Source organism: Ammospiza nelsoni, chromosome 1 (genome assembly GCF_027579445.1).
Source record: "Ammospiza nelsoni isolate bAmmNel1 chromosome 1, bAmmNel1.pri, whole genome shotgun sequence".
NCBI classification, from domain to species: domain Eukaryota; kingdom Metazoa; phylum Chordata; class Aves; order Passeriformes; family Passerellidae; genus Ammospiza; species Ammospiza nelsoni.
Genome location: NC_080633.1, coordinates 111633142 through 111647683, shown reverse-complemented (window position 1 = coordinate 111647683; position 14542 = coordinate 111633142). Strand labels below are relative to the sequence as shown.

General features: G+C 42.5%; 1 protein-coding gene across 1 annotated transcript in view; it reads right to left on the bottom strand.

Annotated features, from left to right (window-relative positions):
- The window catches only part of DTNA (dystrobrevin alpha), a 223754-nt gene that overhangs the window by 66056 nt on the left and 143156 nt on the right, over nt 1-14542 (bottom strand). Inside the window, exon 4 of the mRNA XM_059484235.1 lies at nt 1974-2187. Coding sequence (XP_059340218.1) covers nt 1974-2187 — 214 coding nt within the window. The remainder of the gene's footprint in view (nt 1-1973; nt 2188-14542) is intronic.

Below are 14542 nucleotides of genomic sequence, written 5' to 3'. Positions count from 1 at the left end.
ACCTTGCTCCTCCTTCCACCAACTTTTACCTTTCAGCAGAGAATGACCTTTCTGCTGCACTGGAGGGGAGAGAAAGGAGCAACACTGGAAGCAGAGACAGCAGCTCTGGTTAGACCCCAGCAGCTCCCACACTGTCCCTGTGGCATGTAGAGCCACCTCCCTCCCTCTGCTTCCCAAAAACCAGGAAACCTGAACCACCATTGGTTGTTAAACCAACATCCAACACAAAACTTCAATGACATGAGTCATACTAAAGTGTAGGGAATGTTTTGAGAATCAGACGCTTAACTGGTAAGTCTTTATTTGTGACAGGTGTCTAGACTTCCACTACAGTACAGAGAGACCTAGCTGACACATATCTCCATGAAACCTGAACTTAGGTAACTCAGGTTGCACATGAACCTCATCTAATAAGTTTGCTGTATTTAATATGGAGTGATAGGCAGCTAGTCCCTGTCTCTGACATCAGAGCTGGGAGCCTCTTCCTGGGGATTCCTTGGGGGTCTCTGCCCTTCTGGGAAGTGCATCCCATGCACTACACTCAGAGGCAGCACAAGAGACTGAGCTGCTGCTTGACAAAGAGAGTGAGGGTCACAGCTTCCTTACCCCGGGGGGCCTGATGGGAGCTCAGAAACAGATCATGAACCACAGCACATGGGATGTTTTCAGGGAAAGCAAACCCTTCCCCCTTAAAAACATTCTCTGATTCCCTCCAGGGGACTAAATTCCTCTACTCCATTATGCTGCAAGCAGCTGTGTTGTGTAGTTGAGATCTTTATCCCTTTACATTGAGTTACAAAACAAGCACAGTATTACAGGTCTTGCTTCCACAGACCAGGGTCTTTCCATATGTTTATCAGCCAGGAAGCAGTTTACTTGTGGCATGCAGCAATAAATTCATCTGGTCATTTCCAGCATCCTTTAGTATCCTTGTCACAGCCACAATGGTATGAATTAAAATGCCTGTTCCTTCTTTTATTGCCCTTGAGGGGAGGAAAATATTCCTGAAGGCTATGATTTCACAATGGACTGGCTTTTCTTCCTCTCAGAGGGGCAGGAGGAGAGGTTGAGTGCAGCCTTCTCATGTGGAACACCTACTTCTTCTCCCCGTTGCCATGGCGACTGAGCCACTGGCTGGTCTGGCACTGAGAGGTGCTCAATGACACCCAGTACCAGGGCAGCGAGAGAGAGCACTGGGATGAGAGAGGGGAAGCGTCCTTGTTTTAATGTTTAATGGCCAGTGTTTTCTGCTGATGAATTTTCAAAAAATAAGCTGTAAAGTGACAACATCTGCACCTGTCAGCCTTAACCACTGTTCTCCAATAACTCAGTTCTGAGGACTGCAAATATTGCAGCACAGGTTGCCAAGTATGTATTCAGAAATTGCAATAGATATACACAGAATACTCATTAATGTAAGTGGTTTTCTCTATCTAAAACTTGTTCTTTTTGTAATTTGAGTCCCATGCAGCAATAAACAACATGAATTTCATCACCTCCAGGTCTTTAATCCTATTTCTGTCATGGTCTCAAAATCATGCTGCACTGGCATGAGCCAGAAAAAAAAAATTGCTTACAGCTGCAAGAACTTGCAGGGAAATGAGCTCTTTCAGAATAATGAGCTATTAACCCATGGCACTGCTGCAGAGGCATTGCAGTGGTGTCAGCCACTGGTGTGTCAATAAACAACAAGCCAAATTAGGAGCGCATGCGAATTTGTTTCTGTAGATAATTCTTCTTTGATATAAACTGGAACAAGTCTGAGTAGCTGGATGAAAACACAGTTGTGCTGAATTTGGCTTGAAAGAAAGGAAAGCAGAGGCCCTTAATTTAGGTTATCTCCCTAGTTAGCACTATTCACATGCTCATTATTTGGGACAGAATTGAGCCTGCTCAATTGATTTCGAGAGATATTTCTGGAGGAAGTCAAAGCCTTCCAGCAGCTGGGAGGGGCGGAGGAAAGGCAGACTCACGGATCAAAGGCTGCTAGCAGGAAGTTGAGCAGCAGGCTGATGGACTGCTCCACGTTGATCTGGTGGGTGGTGGGCATCCGTTTGTTGAGCTGGTAGAAGATGGTTGAGATCACAGCCTCCAGGCGAGCCACGTTCAGTTCGATGCTGGGGTCCAGGTTGTTCAGGGCGTTCTCCCGCAAGGCTTCGATCACATTCCAGATGTCCACCAGGTGCACTAGGGGACAGGACAGAAAGACTCAGATGGGGAAACGTGCTCCTGAAAGGAGAACAAGGGTCACCTCCTCCCACGAGGAGGGGAATAACACAACCATGTACAACATGCCTCATGAATAATTAAATGAATTAATGCGTTTTCCACCACCGTTTATTGAATCTGGTGGAGGAATGAGCAAATAAAATTCAAATCCATTAATAATCAAACAATATACTGATATTACTAGTTGTAATGAATACAACCTCAGCTTGGGAAATCATTCTTCATTGTATAAAGTATTCAAATAAAAGTCTGTATTTCACAGAAATCATTGAAAGGTAAACATATGCTAATTGTTTTTCTGAACCATGCCTTTATGAATCCCCATTCAGAAATTACTCTTAGATATTAATTTGCATAGCAGATGGGCTTTTCAGAAGATCCTACGAATACTAAGTGCTTATCACATACTGATACTTTGAAAATTCTTTTCAGCAATCTGTATGGAAAGCAAAATATTTTACAGAAACAGAATTGTAATTGAGTCAGGGTACATTTAAACAAATAACACATAATGAAGTGATCCGAAAGTCATATTTTATGTCTTCTAAATATATTTGCCAAATTTTTTGTTAAATCTCTCTCTTTGATGAAGTCCTGGTCTAAGCTGAATTTGATGGGGCCTGTTTTTACCTACAAGGACAGCTTAAAGGGTAATCTCTGCTCACCCTTCACATTGTACCCAAACAGAAATCTTGTTTGCAGAGCACTGTTATTGTGGCAGTATGATTGGCTTGCCACGGATTGTCATTTCCAGAAGATGTGCACTGTGCCAAAAATAAAGAAACCCCTACAGTAATTTAAAAACTGGATTTAGTTCAAACCTGAACTCAAAGGTTCAACCCTCTATCTTAATATTACATACTGTCCTACTAAAGTGTCAATAAAAAACAAATCAGGAGGCTCAGGAGGCAAATTCTCTTTTTTTCACCAGACAAACTACTGCACAGTTCTCATTACACAGCATGGTGATATGTCTTATAATGTATCAAAAGCCACCTGTATGTGGAAGGAGATCCATGTTTTTGTAGATAGAGAAACTTAATTATAATCCTCCTCGTTATATTTTTATTTGATTGGTTTGCAGGTGCTGTCTCAGACTGCAATGTGACATGAGGGTCTGATGGCAGGGAAGTGTAAGCTGATAGGAGATGGATGATGAAACGAGATACAGTCATTTTACTTAGTCTAGATTTTTGCCCTATGATTGGGCTTCCCTTCTTTTGCCTCAGGAATAAATAGCCTCCAACACCCTGCTAGCACATGTGTGAGCCCAAAGAGGAAGATACTCCATACAGATAAGTGGTAACAGTAGCAGCAATTACTTTAGGTACTAGACAAGGCACTTTTCCACTTCTTGCTGCTCCCTAGCAAGTAACTGTGAAAACCTACAAGATACAATTCCATTGTTACACCAAAGTATTTATTTTATCTCTGTAGTAAAAGAAAACTTCTACAGGCAAACTTGTATGCTGGCAGGTTGTCTTCAAAATGTTACCGTGAATTAAGCTGATGTTTGTACGGCCAGGTTTTAGCAGCTGGGGGCTACAGGGGTGGCTTCTGTGAGAAGCTGCTAGAAGTTTCCTCATGCTTGGCAGAGCCAGTGTCAGCTGGCTCCAGGATGGACCCACTGCTGGCCAACTCTGCGCCATCCAAGTCTGCACCATCCAGAAATAGTGGTAATGCCTCTGGGATAGCATATGTAGCAAGAATTTTAAAAAAGGGTTTTTCACAGTTGTAATTAATGCCAAAGAATAGCAGGGTGAGAATATGTGAGAACAACACCTCTGCAGACACCAAGGTCAGTGGAGAAGAAGAGGGAGGAGGTGCTCCAGGCACCAGAGCTGAGGTTCCCCTGCAGCCCATGGTGCAGACCACAGTGATGCAGCTGTGCCCCTGCAGCCCATGGACATCCAGGGGGATGCAGAGATCCACCTGCAGCCCATGGAGGAGCATCCACCAGAGCAGGTGGGTGCCTGAGAGGAAGCTGTGAGTCCTGTGGGAGTCCTGTGCTGGAGAGGGGTCCTGGCAGGCATCTGCAAACCTATGGAGAGAGGAACCCACGATGGAGCAGTGTCCTCATAGGACTTGTGATTCTGCACGCTGGAGCAGCCTGTCCTTGAAGGACTGCATACCATGAAAGAGTGACCCAGTGCAGCAGTTTGTGGAGCAATGTTGTCCACTGGATGGAGAAGTTCATGGAGAACTGTCTCCTGTGGGAGGAACCCTAGGCTGGAGCAGGGGAAGGACTCCTCTCCCTGAGCAGCAGCAGAATCAACCTTTAATGAGCTGTAATAATCCCCCTTCTCTGTCTGCCTGTGCCACTGAGGTGGAGGAGGTAGAACTTGTGAAGGAGGAAGGGTGGGGGAAAGATATTTTTAAGGTCTTATTTTACTTCTCATTATCCTGCTCTGATTTTGTTAGTAATAAATTCAATTTGTATCTCTAATTAGAATCTGTTTTGCCTGTGATGTTATTTGGTGGGTGATCTCTCTCTGTCCTTATCTCAACCCTTTGTTTTATTTTCTCCCCCTTGACCAGCTGCAGAGGGAGTGATGTAGATGCTTTGGTGGGTGTCTGGCATAAAACCAGAGTCAACCCACTACAGCTGGGTGGGTGGAGTACACAACCTCTGAACTCTTCTGTTTGTTTTCTGGCTGGTGGAAGAGCAACTTCCCCATAAAAAGTCTGGCATAGGTCTCAGATCCTTTTAATGCAGTCATTCCCATTCACTCAATCATTTTTCACTGTCACAGAGGTAATCTGGATAAATGGAAGATGAATGATCTCCAGGAAGACAGCTGGCACATAATAACTGATCCTTTCTGGGCAGCTTCTCCACATGGCTCAGAGGCCAGAGGATGGAGGAAGTCATCAGAAAGGAGGCCATTGTCTGGTCCAGGAGAGAGGGGTTAATGAGCATTCCATCACATAAGGCAGCCAAGGAAAGTACCAGAAATACAGAGCAACATGCCAGAAAATGCAGGAACAGGCTGGACCATGTGAATGTATTTTGTGGTGGCATTAAGAGGGAAGGACAGGCAGAAAGTGAAAGGTGAAGTGGGATTGTTTCCCTCAAGGTCCATGGCCATGGGGGCTGTCTCTGGTCATTCAGACCAAGCAGATGAAGAAGGTCCTTCCACCAGCAGTTTCACCAAGTTGGCTTCTGGCTATGTGTGCAAATCATCAAACATGAACTACAGAAAGATAACAATGTGAGAAATTACCAGGCACAACAAATTGCAAAAGAAAGAGTAATGCTATATGCAGATGCTCACCTTGACTTGAGGCTACACTAACAAGAGAGCAATCCAAGAAACAGGACAAACAGGGTTACCAGCACTACAGACCAAGGCAGAAATTACTAGGACAACCTTATTATAAATACTGAATAAGGATGTAAAATCAGCAACATTGGAGCTGGTGGGAAAAGAATAAATAGGCTGTTTATCTCGGAGTGCATGAGTGTGGTAGCAGAAAAAAGCATGAGACTGGAAAAGGGCAATTTGAAGGGTAGCAAGTCATATCATCAGAACTGCTGGGGTACCTTTCAAGCAGCCTGTACAGGAACAGTTTTGACCATACACGTTTCACTTCGGCAGTCATTGGAAACTGTGATGGGTTCCCTAACTTCGATATAAGGTAGGCCAGGGAGGAAGAACCACATACCCAAACTCCCTAACAGTGAGAATTTCATGCTGTAATTAAACTTTAATTGCTGTAGCCTAGTACTGGAAAATTCTTGAATATGGAGGAAAAAAGCTGGTACTATGAATAAGGCTGAAATGGGGGTTTGTTCTTTACTCTTCACATGATCTAGTACAGATACTGTGTGGCTGTCAGATTTTAATGTGGGGTTTTTTGTTGTTTTGCTTTCCTACTGATATTATATTTCTCATAACATAGTCATATCCAGAGTTAGTTTTGATGATAGTCTTGGGATAGAAAATGTCCAGAGGCTAGCAGAAGTGGGACTAATAACATCAGTATACTAAACACATCTGAGGGAAAATTACTCATTTTACGGTTAACTCTAACCTGAAAGGCTCGTAAGCTCTCCCCATGTTCATTGGTATGCCAGAAAGGTAGGGCACAATACTAAGAAAATGACTTATTGGAAATTACAGAGGTGTAAGAGTTCCCTACCCACTATGAAATATTAGTCTCAAGAAACTGCTGTGTATTTGTGCTATAAATAATTTTACTCGCGCTTTTCTTCTTTTCTCCAGAAACACTTTGGTTCCACTTGAAGCTGAATAAACAACAATCATGCTGCACTATTTCATTTTGCATTTTATTAATTAATTGTACATACATGTAAGAGGCTGGAAAGCAATATTTCCTGGAGGAGGAGATGGAAGATGGACATGAGCCACACCTTTAACAAGAACTACTGATTTTGAAAATACCTGCTCAAATGTCTAGCTCAAAATCACAAGGACATTTTGTTAGGCTGCTGTACAGATGACTGAAGTCTCTGACCTTTACTCAAGTCAGTTGTCATGGACAAGAATCATGCAGCTAAATTAAATGTAAAAAACTAAGTGTCTACTGTTGACTGGTGACCAGGGCTCCCTCTCATGTCAGTGAAAGAAAAAAGCACCTTAAAGCATCTGTTGGGAGACAGGTGGCATGAGCAGTGCTTTGAATCTGCCCATATTTCTTCACTGACTCCAGACAAAGCCTAAAGCACCATGTTGGCATGAGACACGTAACCTCAGAGCTGGTGAAGTTAACTGAGTTGAATCCCACACCTTCCTCCTTAAACATTAAGAAAAGATGTCTCTTCTAGTCTGACTACTACATGACCTAGAATAATTCAGGTTTTATTGAAAATATGAATAATAAATACTTCAATCTGTATGAACAGCTACCAGATCCTGTCATAGTCACTACCTTTTACATTGCATAGCTTGACCTTGTGCAGATTACATTCAGGTGTAGTGCCCTACTGATCACCATGAATTCTATTATTTTTTAAGGTTACTCATACAGTAAGCAAACTTTTACGTATTCTATCATGCTGCCAAGTCAAACTGTCAGTATTGGCAAAAGGGAAGTCAAACACAGGACTCTGCAAGCTCCACTCATTTGTACTAATAGAAATTGATGCCTTTGGCTAATGTGGTATCTGTATTCTGTTCAATGTAATAACAGAATGTCAACCTTGCAAACTTTGCATAAGCTTACATTCCTCATCTTCTCTTCTATCCATTTTCCATAATACCTGTTATGCTCATTTATTTATTTATCCATCCCTGAGACTGTTCTAATCTGACTGAAAAAGGCATATCTCCTTTGTTTGCACAACACGTAGTGCAATAAACCCCAAATCTGATTTCTACATGCTACATGATGCTAACAAGAAGAGTTTGCAGAGTAACAAAGCAGCATATAAATGCAGGAGAGCTTTCTCTCTCCTAAAATCTGCCTTGAATTCCCTCAAGAGACTAAAACTCCAGAAGTTTGTTTTTAACTTCTAATTACTGTTGCTGCTTTTGTTGCCTTGCCCACATTTCCCACTGAAAAGCGAATTATGCTTCAGCATGTGAAAGATGCCCCTATGGAAACAGATTTGGAAAACTAGAGAAATCTGTCAGTTGTTCTTTCAGTGCCAGCAGATGATCACTATGTAGCAGGAGTAAAAGCTGCTTGTATCTAGTGCCGGTGTGGTAAAAGGTTATCAAAAATCATGAAGCCGAGCCAACATTCATGGACCCTTCAGAAAGGCCTCACACTCCGTAAACAACACAGCTACCCAGGTGTAGATTTTCCTGATGTCTGAAAAAAATGTAGAACATCTCCACAAGCAATTGCTAAACTGTGTTTCCCTTTAGATTTTCTGTTAAGTGATCTTTGAAGTCACAGCTAAGCTAAAGCTCTGCATTATTGCATCCTCTGTGGTGAACACTGCCTGCTAATTTAGCTTTTGATGTAATTTTTGAACAGCATCATAGAAGGTTTCACATTTGAGCATGCTCAGTAACAGACAGTGATGAGTGAATGTAAATAAAGTTCAGTGTCTGGACAGAAGCGGGACGACACAGATGAGGAGCATTACAGATGGCTGCCATTCACTCCACAGCAATCATTACCAAAAATGCACTCTTTGAGGAGACCTGGACTGAACTGCAGAGAACTGAGATCAATGCATGAAAATACACTCCAAACAGCAAATGTTATTTCCTTCAATGGACTTCTTCAGGTGTTAAGGCAACATTTGGAGAGTGCCTGTTGCCAGTGCACTGAGACAGAACTGATCAGTCTCTCCCTGCAGGATGCAAGGGGGATGAAGATGGCTGGCTCAGTTTGAAAGGAGCTTTGTATTTTCCTCACACAAAAAAGTTTTTAGATGCCTTCAAGTTTTACATCCAGAATGCCTCTTCCTTTTACATTTTACTACTTTTACAATGAAAGTGAGCAATTAGTAGTTACAGTGAAGAATTCCATCACCTACAACACTGTCAACAGGTCAATTTGTGGAAGAGATGTACCCTGGATACATTCAGAGAAAACACAACTTAGCAATCTTATCTTGCTTATAAACATATATGTCAGTTTTACTGATCTTGAGCCTCCCTCTTTCCTTCAGGCATTTTCTAGGCTCTTCACTCTTCATCTTTAAAAAAAATGTACTTTTAATTTATTGTAACTAGTAACTTGAATTTATTTGCAATAAATAATTTTCTGTTTGGTAGATACAGTATCTTAATAGGCAAAATGAGAGACAAGAGATGTACTGCATTTCTTTTTTTCAACTCAAAGCAAAGAAATTAATATTTACTTATGCAGTGAGAAATGAATTTTTCTCTCCATCATGCAATTTATAATTATGGAAAGGCTCTGAGATATAGATAATCTTGGATATATCACTAATCTCAAAGGAGGCAGATTACTTCAAACATCAGCTGTCAAGAAATGATGTTGCCCTAAGCAAATATAAAAAAGAAAAAACTGCAGCAAAGTTTATCTTCTAAGTAGTAAAAAAAAATTTAAAAATTTAAAAACAGTCTGCATGCTTTGTGATTAAGCTTTCCTACCATTAAATGAATCTATTTATACAAGAATCCTCATCTGCCCTATTTAATTTTTTTTGTATTACACCCTAACCATGAACTTTACAAAGTTATCTCTACTTATTACTAAATGAACATGGAAGAGGAGATTACATTTAATCAAATACAGGAAGTGACTAAATCAGGTCTTTAACAATCAATTCAAATGTATTTAACATATAGTAGTCTAAGTAAATATAAGTGAAACATGTCCAAGTGATAGGACCAAAAATTCTCCTTGATATATTTTCCTTTGTTGGTGAATTCAAGAAGAAATTTTAAACTAAATATTGGTTTAAATTCTTTCCAAAATTTTACTATACATTTCATAAAGATTTTAGTCCAGCAAAGCTCTTACACACATGCTTGAGTTTAAGCATACTTGTAGTGTCATTTGAAATCAATGGCACTTGACTGTATGTCAGGTATTTCAGGTGGATTTCATTAAAAGGGTAAGATTTATGCTTCCTTGTCTCGCAATCCTAAGAATACTATAAAATATGCTAGATGATTCTTCTTTTTCTTTCATTAGAATCTATGAACCCATCACAAATTAGGGTATTGGGGCCATTTGTCATCGTCATTGCTAAGAAGGCCTGGGAAGTTACTCACATTTTCTATTTGGATCCCTCTCTCCTGCTGCCAAACAGGTAACAGAGGACTGACTGAGGCATATATTTTCTCTAAACCACACCTGCTGCTGGCCAAGCTGCCCCTCAAATCAGCCAGCTGTAGTGCTATCAGTGAAAGCTTTACCTGCACATCCCACTGCTATGCAGATCCAAGTGCTAGCAATGAAGACTTGCAGTTTTTCACACTGTCTGGATACCAAATTACATGAAAATGTACCAGGGTGTTGCTTCTGCTCAGTTCTAAAATGAGGTACTTTTTGGCCGGGTACATCTGGTGACAGCTGTCACTCTACACAGTCTGGCACAACCAGACCGCTCATGGCCCAAATGTCTGATATAAAGAAGAAACTCCTCACTGTAAGGCTGGTGAAGCACTGGAAAAAGTTGCCCAGAGAAGCTGTGGATGACCCATGCCTGGAAGTGTTCAAGGCCAGGATGGGGATGGGTCATCCCCATGGATGGGGATTTCAGCAACCTGGGATTTGAGCAACCTGGTCTAGAAAAAGGCATCTCTGCCCATGGAAGGGGGTTAGAACTAGATGATCTGTAAGGTCCCTTTCAACCCAAGACATTTATGCAAGGCAGTTGAGAACATGGAGCCACACTCTTCTCAGGGATAGGACAGAAAAAGGACTGAGGGAAACAGGCACAAATTAAAATACAGGAAATAATTTAAACATAAGAAAAAGATTTTCCCCATAAGGATTTTAGAACTGTGTGATATTACCCACAAAGACAGTGGATTATATCCTTAAAAATAATCAAACCTGAACAGGACAAAACCATGAGCAATCTGCTGCAGCTGACCCTGTTCTCTCCAGAAGTCCCTGCCAACTTCATTGATTCTGTGATCATGAACCTCTACTGCAAAACCACAGTAACTCTCACTGGAAAGGAGTCAGTGCTGCCTCACTGCTTTTTCTCTAAAACCATTACTCAAGTAAGCTGTGCTCCAAGGGCCTTCTCTAACACATGTGGTAAATGAAAAACCACAGAACCCTGCCGAAACCTCTTGAATGTTTGAGAAAGAGTCCTCCACATTCTCAAGAGGTTTTGTGAGAGGTATGCTGCAGGCCTTCACAGCACTGTGTGTACTCAGGTATTCCCTTTGGCTTTCCCCTGAAGACCAAGGGATTTCAGAGGGAGGCCATGGTTCCATTTAATCCCCTGTCAGCTGCATGCATTCCTCCTCCTCCTCCTCCTCACCTTTCTGCCTGTGCTGTGAGACTGCACAGCTGTGTGGTATGCACTGGCTCAGCAGGAAGCTGGAATAAAGCTATCCACTTCTACCTGCCCATCCCAGTGGCAAGGAGGAGTGCCCAGGTTAGGAAATGAACTTTTAGACAAGCCAACAGAAGCAGCTTTTTCCTGAATCAGTGTGCACATGGAGTAAGTCAGCTGCATTGGGACTCTCTGGATTCACACAGATCACCTGTCCCAGTGATGCCACATGGGACAAGCAATGTGCCAGCCTTCAGGAGCTGGCTTGTCTGTGCATATGCCAGCCAGCTGCATGCTGCATGCACAGAAGACATTCCTGAGTGGGGGCCAAACCTGGCTGCTGCTTTTTTGGAAATCTGCAGGACACAATGTGTACAACTGAGGCACTGAAAAATTTAGGGAAAGTTTTAAAGGTTCCCCTGTCTGCATAGTTGTAGTGCCATCCTATTATAGTCTACGTCTGTTGTGCCCAGAAGGTAAAACAAGTTATCCTAAAACCTCCTGGGATTCTGATCGCTACAGAACTTTGATCAAGTGTTAATAATGATGAGTAATCAATAGGCTAACAATACACTGAAATGTGGTCTTCTCACTTTTTATATGGTATCTGGCAAATCCACCAAGGTGTATGAGTGTGTAAAGATCTCCAGTAAATTTTTTCTTTTATACAGTAATTTAATTTTCAATAGAAGTTCCTTCTTCCCCTGCTGTCAATCCTGACCATCCTGTCTTACCTCTATTTAACCTAAGACTGAAGAGCTCTCTGTGGGTGGCAAAAGCCATCAGTCTCTCCAAGGAGCAGCACTAATGACAGTCAATTCTGCAAAAGGGAACAGCAGGTGATACACTCTGAGCACTGGGCTGGGAAACTGTTGTCATCTACTTGTCACCCAGATGCTGGCAAAGTGTTTCCTTTTTCTAAAACGTGCTTTGAAACCATTTATTTGAAATGTTGAACAAAGCATGACATATATAAAATGAAATAATAAAAATAAAACTCTAAGCTTCTTAGTATTTTGATGACAACTAGGAAAGAATTAGAACTCTGCCCTGTTGCTAAGAAGTGAACGTCTTAAATCTATTGATTACATATAATTTTCTTATTTCAGACGTTAAACGTATTTATGAACTAAAGACCAACGTGCAAATAGCAACATGTATTCCTTAGTCATAAACTTTCTAAACAGCTGAAGACAATGGTATTTCTAGACTGCATGTCTCTATTATTTTTGTGATCCCACTTCAGAACTACTCTAATGAGAAAGGCTTTATTTGAGGCACTGTGTGATCAGGCTTCAGTCTGACTTATTAGTTCCTACAGAAGGGCTCTGCAAGTGTCAGCTCTCAAATAGCCAAAGAACTCACGAGGTAACAAGACCTGATCAACAGATATGTACAATACACAACATCTTTCTCACTTCTCTTCAAAAAGGTCAGCCTGCCTTGCATTTGAGCTGTCAGGTCAGTTGGTAAAATATAGATCTGGTGAACCTGACAGTGAATACAGCAATGAATCTCGGAGACTTTCAAAAAATGTGTCCAGAGTGTCAGAATTCAAAACATCCCTCCAGCTGTCCTAAGCTGCCAGCATCCCTGCCAAGAAGCTCAGAGACCCTAACACAGAACCCAAGATGCCTGTAGTTTTAATTATGACCCATAGAGCAAATTACCAACCTTATATGATCTGCAACCCATGAAAGTAAAATAATAGTTAGTTTTTCATGAAGTGAAAAATAGATTTTTGAAAGTTTTTAGAATAAGAAGGCAAGATGGAGGAATCTAGATGTGTCCAGCCTTTCCCTTTCTTCTTCTTCTTCGCCTCCATCTTCTGCTGTGATGTTGGCATTTTTAGATTGGTTTAGAGTAGAAGGTCACTGTCTAACATAGGTGATAAGTATTAGATAGTAATTGCAAATATTGTACACGTAGTTTTAAGTATTAAAAAATAACACTGCCCCGGGGGCAAGCAGAGCGCCTCTGACTGTCCTGCTGAGCAGACCTCAGCAAGCCAGGAGAAAGAATTTTATAGATAAGAAACAATAAACAACCTTGAGACCGAGAACTGAACAGCTCTGACTCCTACTTCAACCGCTGGGCTGGGAGAAGAGACTTTCTAACATATCGTGGGGTCACTCTGACCAGCTACAGCCCCGAGAGCAGAGGAGAAGCAGAAGCCACATGTGGAACGCCTGAAGCCGGGGGAGGCAGGCCCAGTGCATAGGCAGGCCCAGTGTAAAGGAAGGCCCAGTGCAAAGGAAGGCCCAGTGCGGAGGCAGGCCCAGTGTAAAGGAAGGCCCAGTGTAAAGGAAGGCCCAGTGCAAAGGCAGGCCCAGTGCGGAGGCAGGCCCAGTGTAAAGGAAGGCCCAGTGTAAAGGAAGGCCCAGTGCAAAGGAAGGCCCAGTGCAAAGGAAGGCCCAGTGCGGAGGCAGGCCCAGTGCAAACGCAGGCCCAGACGGAGCGCAGGAAGGCCGGAGCCCAGCCGAGCCCCGCGCCGCCGGCGGGACGCGGCACACGTTCCTGGCCGGCCCGCCACAGGATGGCACTCCTGGGTGGGTTTTAACTGCAGCACGCTGGCTCCAGCGTTTTAACTCCCTCCTGGCACGGTGTCAGGCGAGACAGCGCGGATGAGAGGCGGTGCATGCCCGCCGCTGTCTCCCGAAAATGGCCTTGTCTGTGCTTAGTGGGATCGGGACGGCGTGCGCGGAGATGCGGCTTGAGAGCGTGTCCTGCGCGGGCAAACAGTGCCAGAGCCGTGCGGTGGAAAAGGCAGAATGCCTTCATGTTGGATGCCCTTATTACAGTGATAACATCTTCTCCAGCAGCATGCTTCTTCAAATGCCAAGTCTGGCTTATACCACATCTTTCTTCAAGAGTTTCCTTTTCCCCTCTGATACAACCGCTGCCAGCTCCATCCATCCTCCCCCCAAAACACTTCCCATGCCACAGCTTGCTTGGCACTGTTACCAGCCAAAAGCAACCAGGGAGGGAATGCAAATGTTAACAAATTGGGTTATTTACGTTTTTCATTAATTTTGAAGCAGTGCACGTGGATACAGGGTGTTATCCCCAGTCTCATATTAACTGTGAAGCAGCTTATGGATACAGGGTGTTATCCCCAATCTCATATTAACTGCTGTTTCCTTTAAAAAATAAAAAATAGCTTGTGATGATAAGGGAAAATGTGATTTAACAGTTCTTTACAACAATTTCTTACCTAATAGCTATAGAAAACAAGCTGAGATTACATTATCAACTTTCAAGGTTCAGTCATATCACAAAGGTCAATGAAAAAGAATGAGGACCTATTATACATTTAGAACTGCTCAAAAACAAAAGCCTTCCTTGACATATATCCTGTTTTTCAGAGTGTGATCCATGGTTACTTTGCTTTCTGTAATAATTATTTTT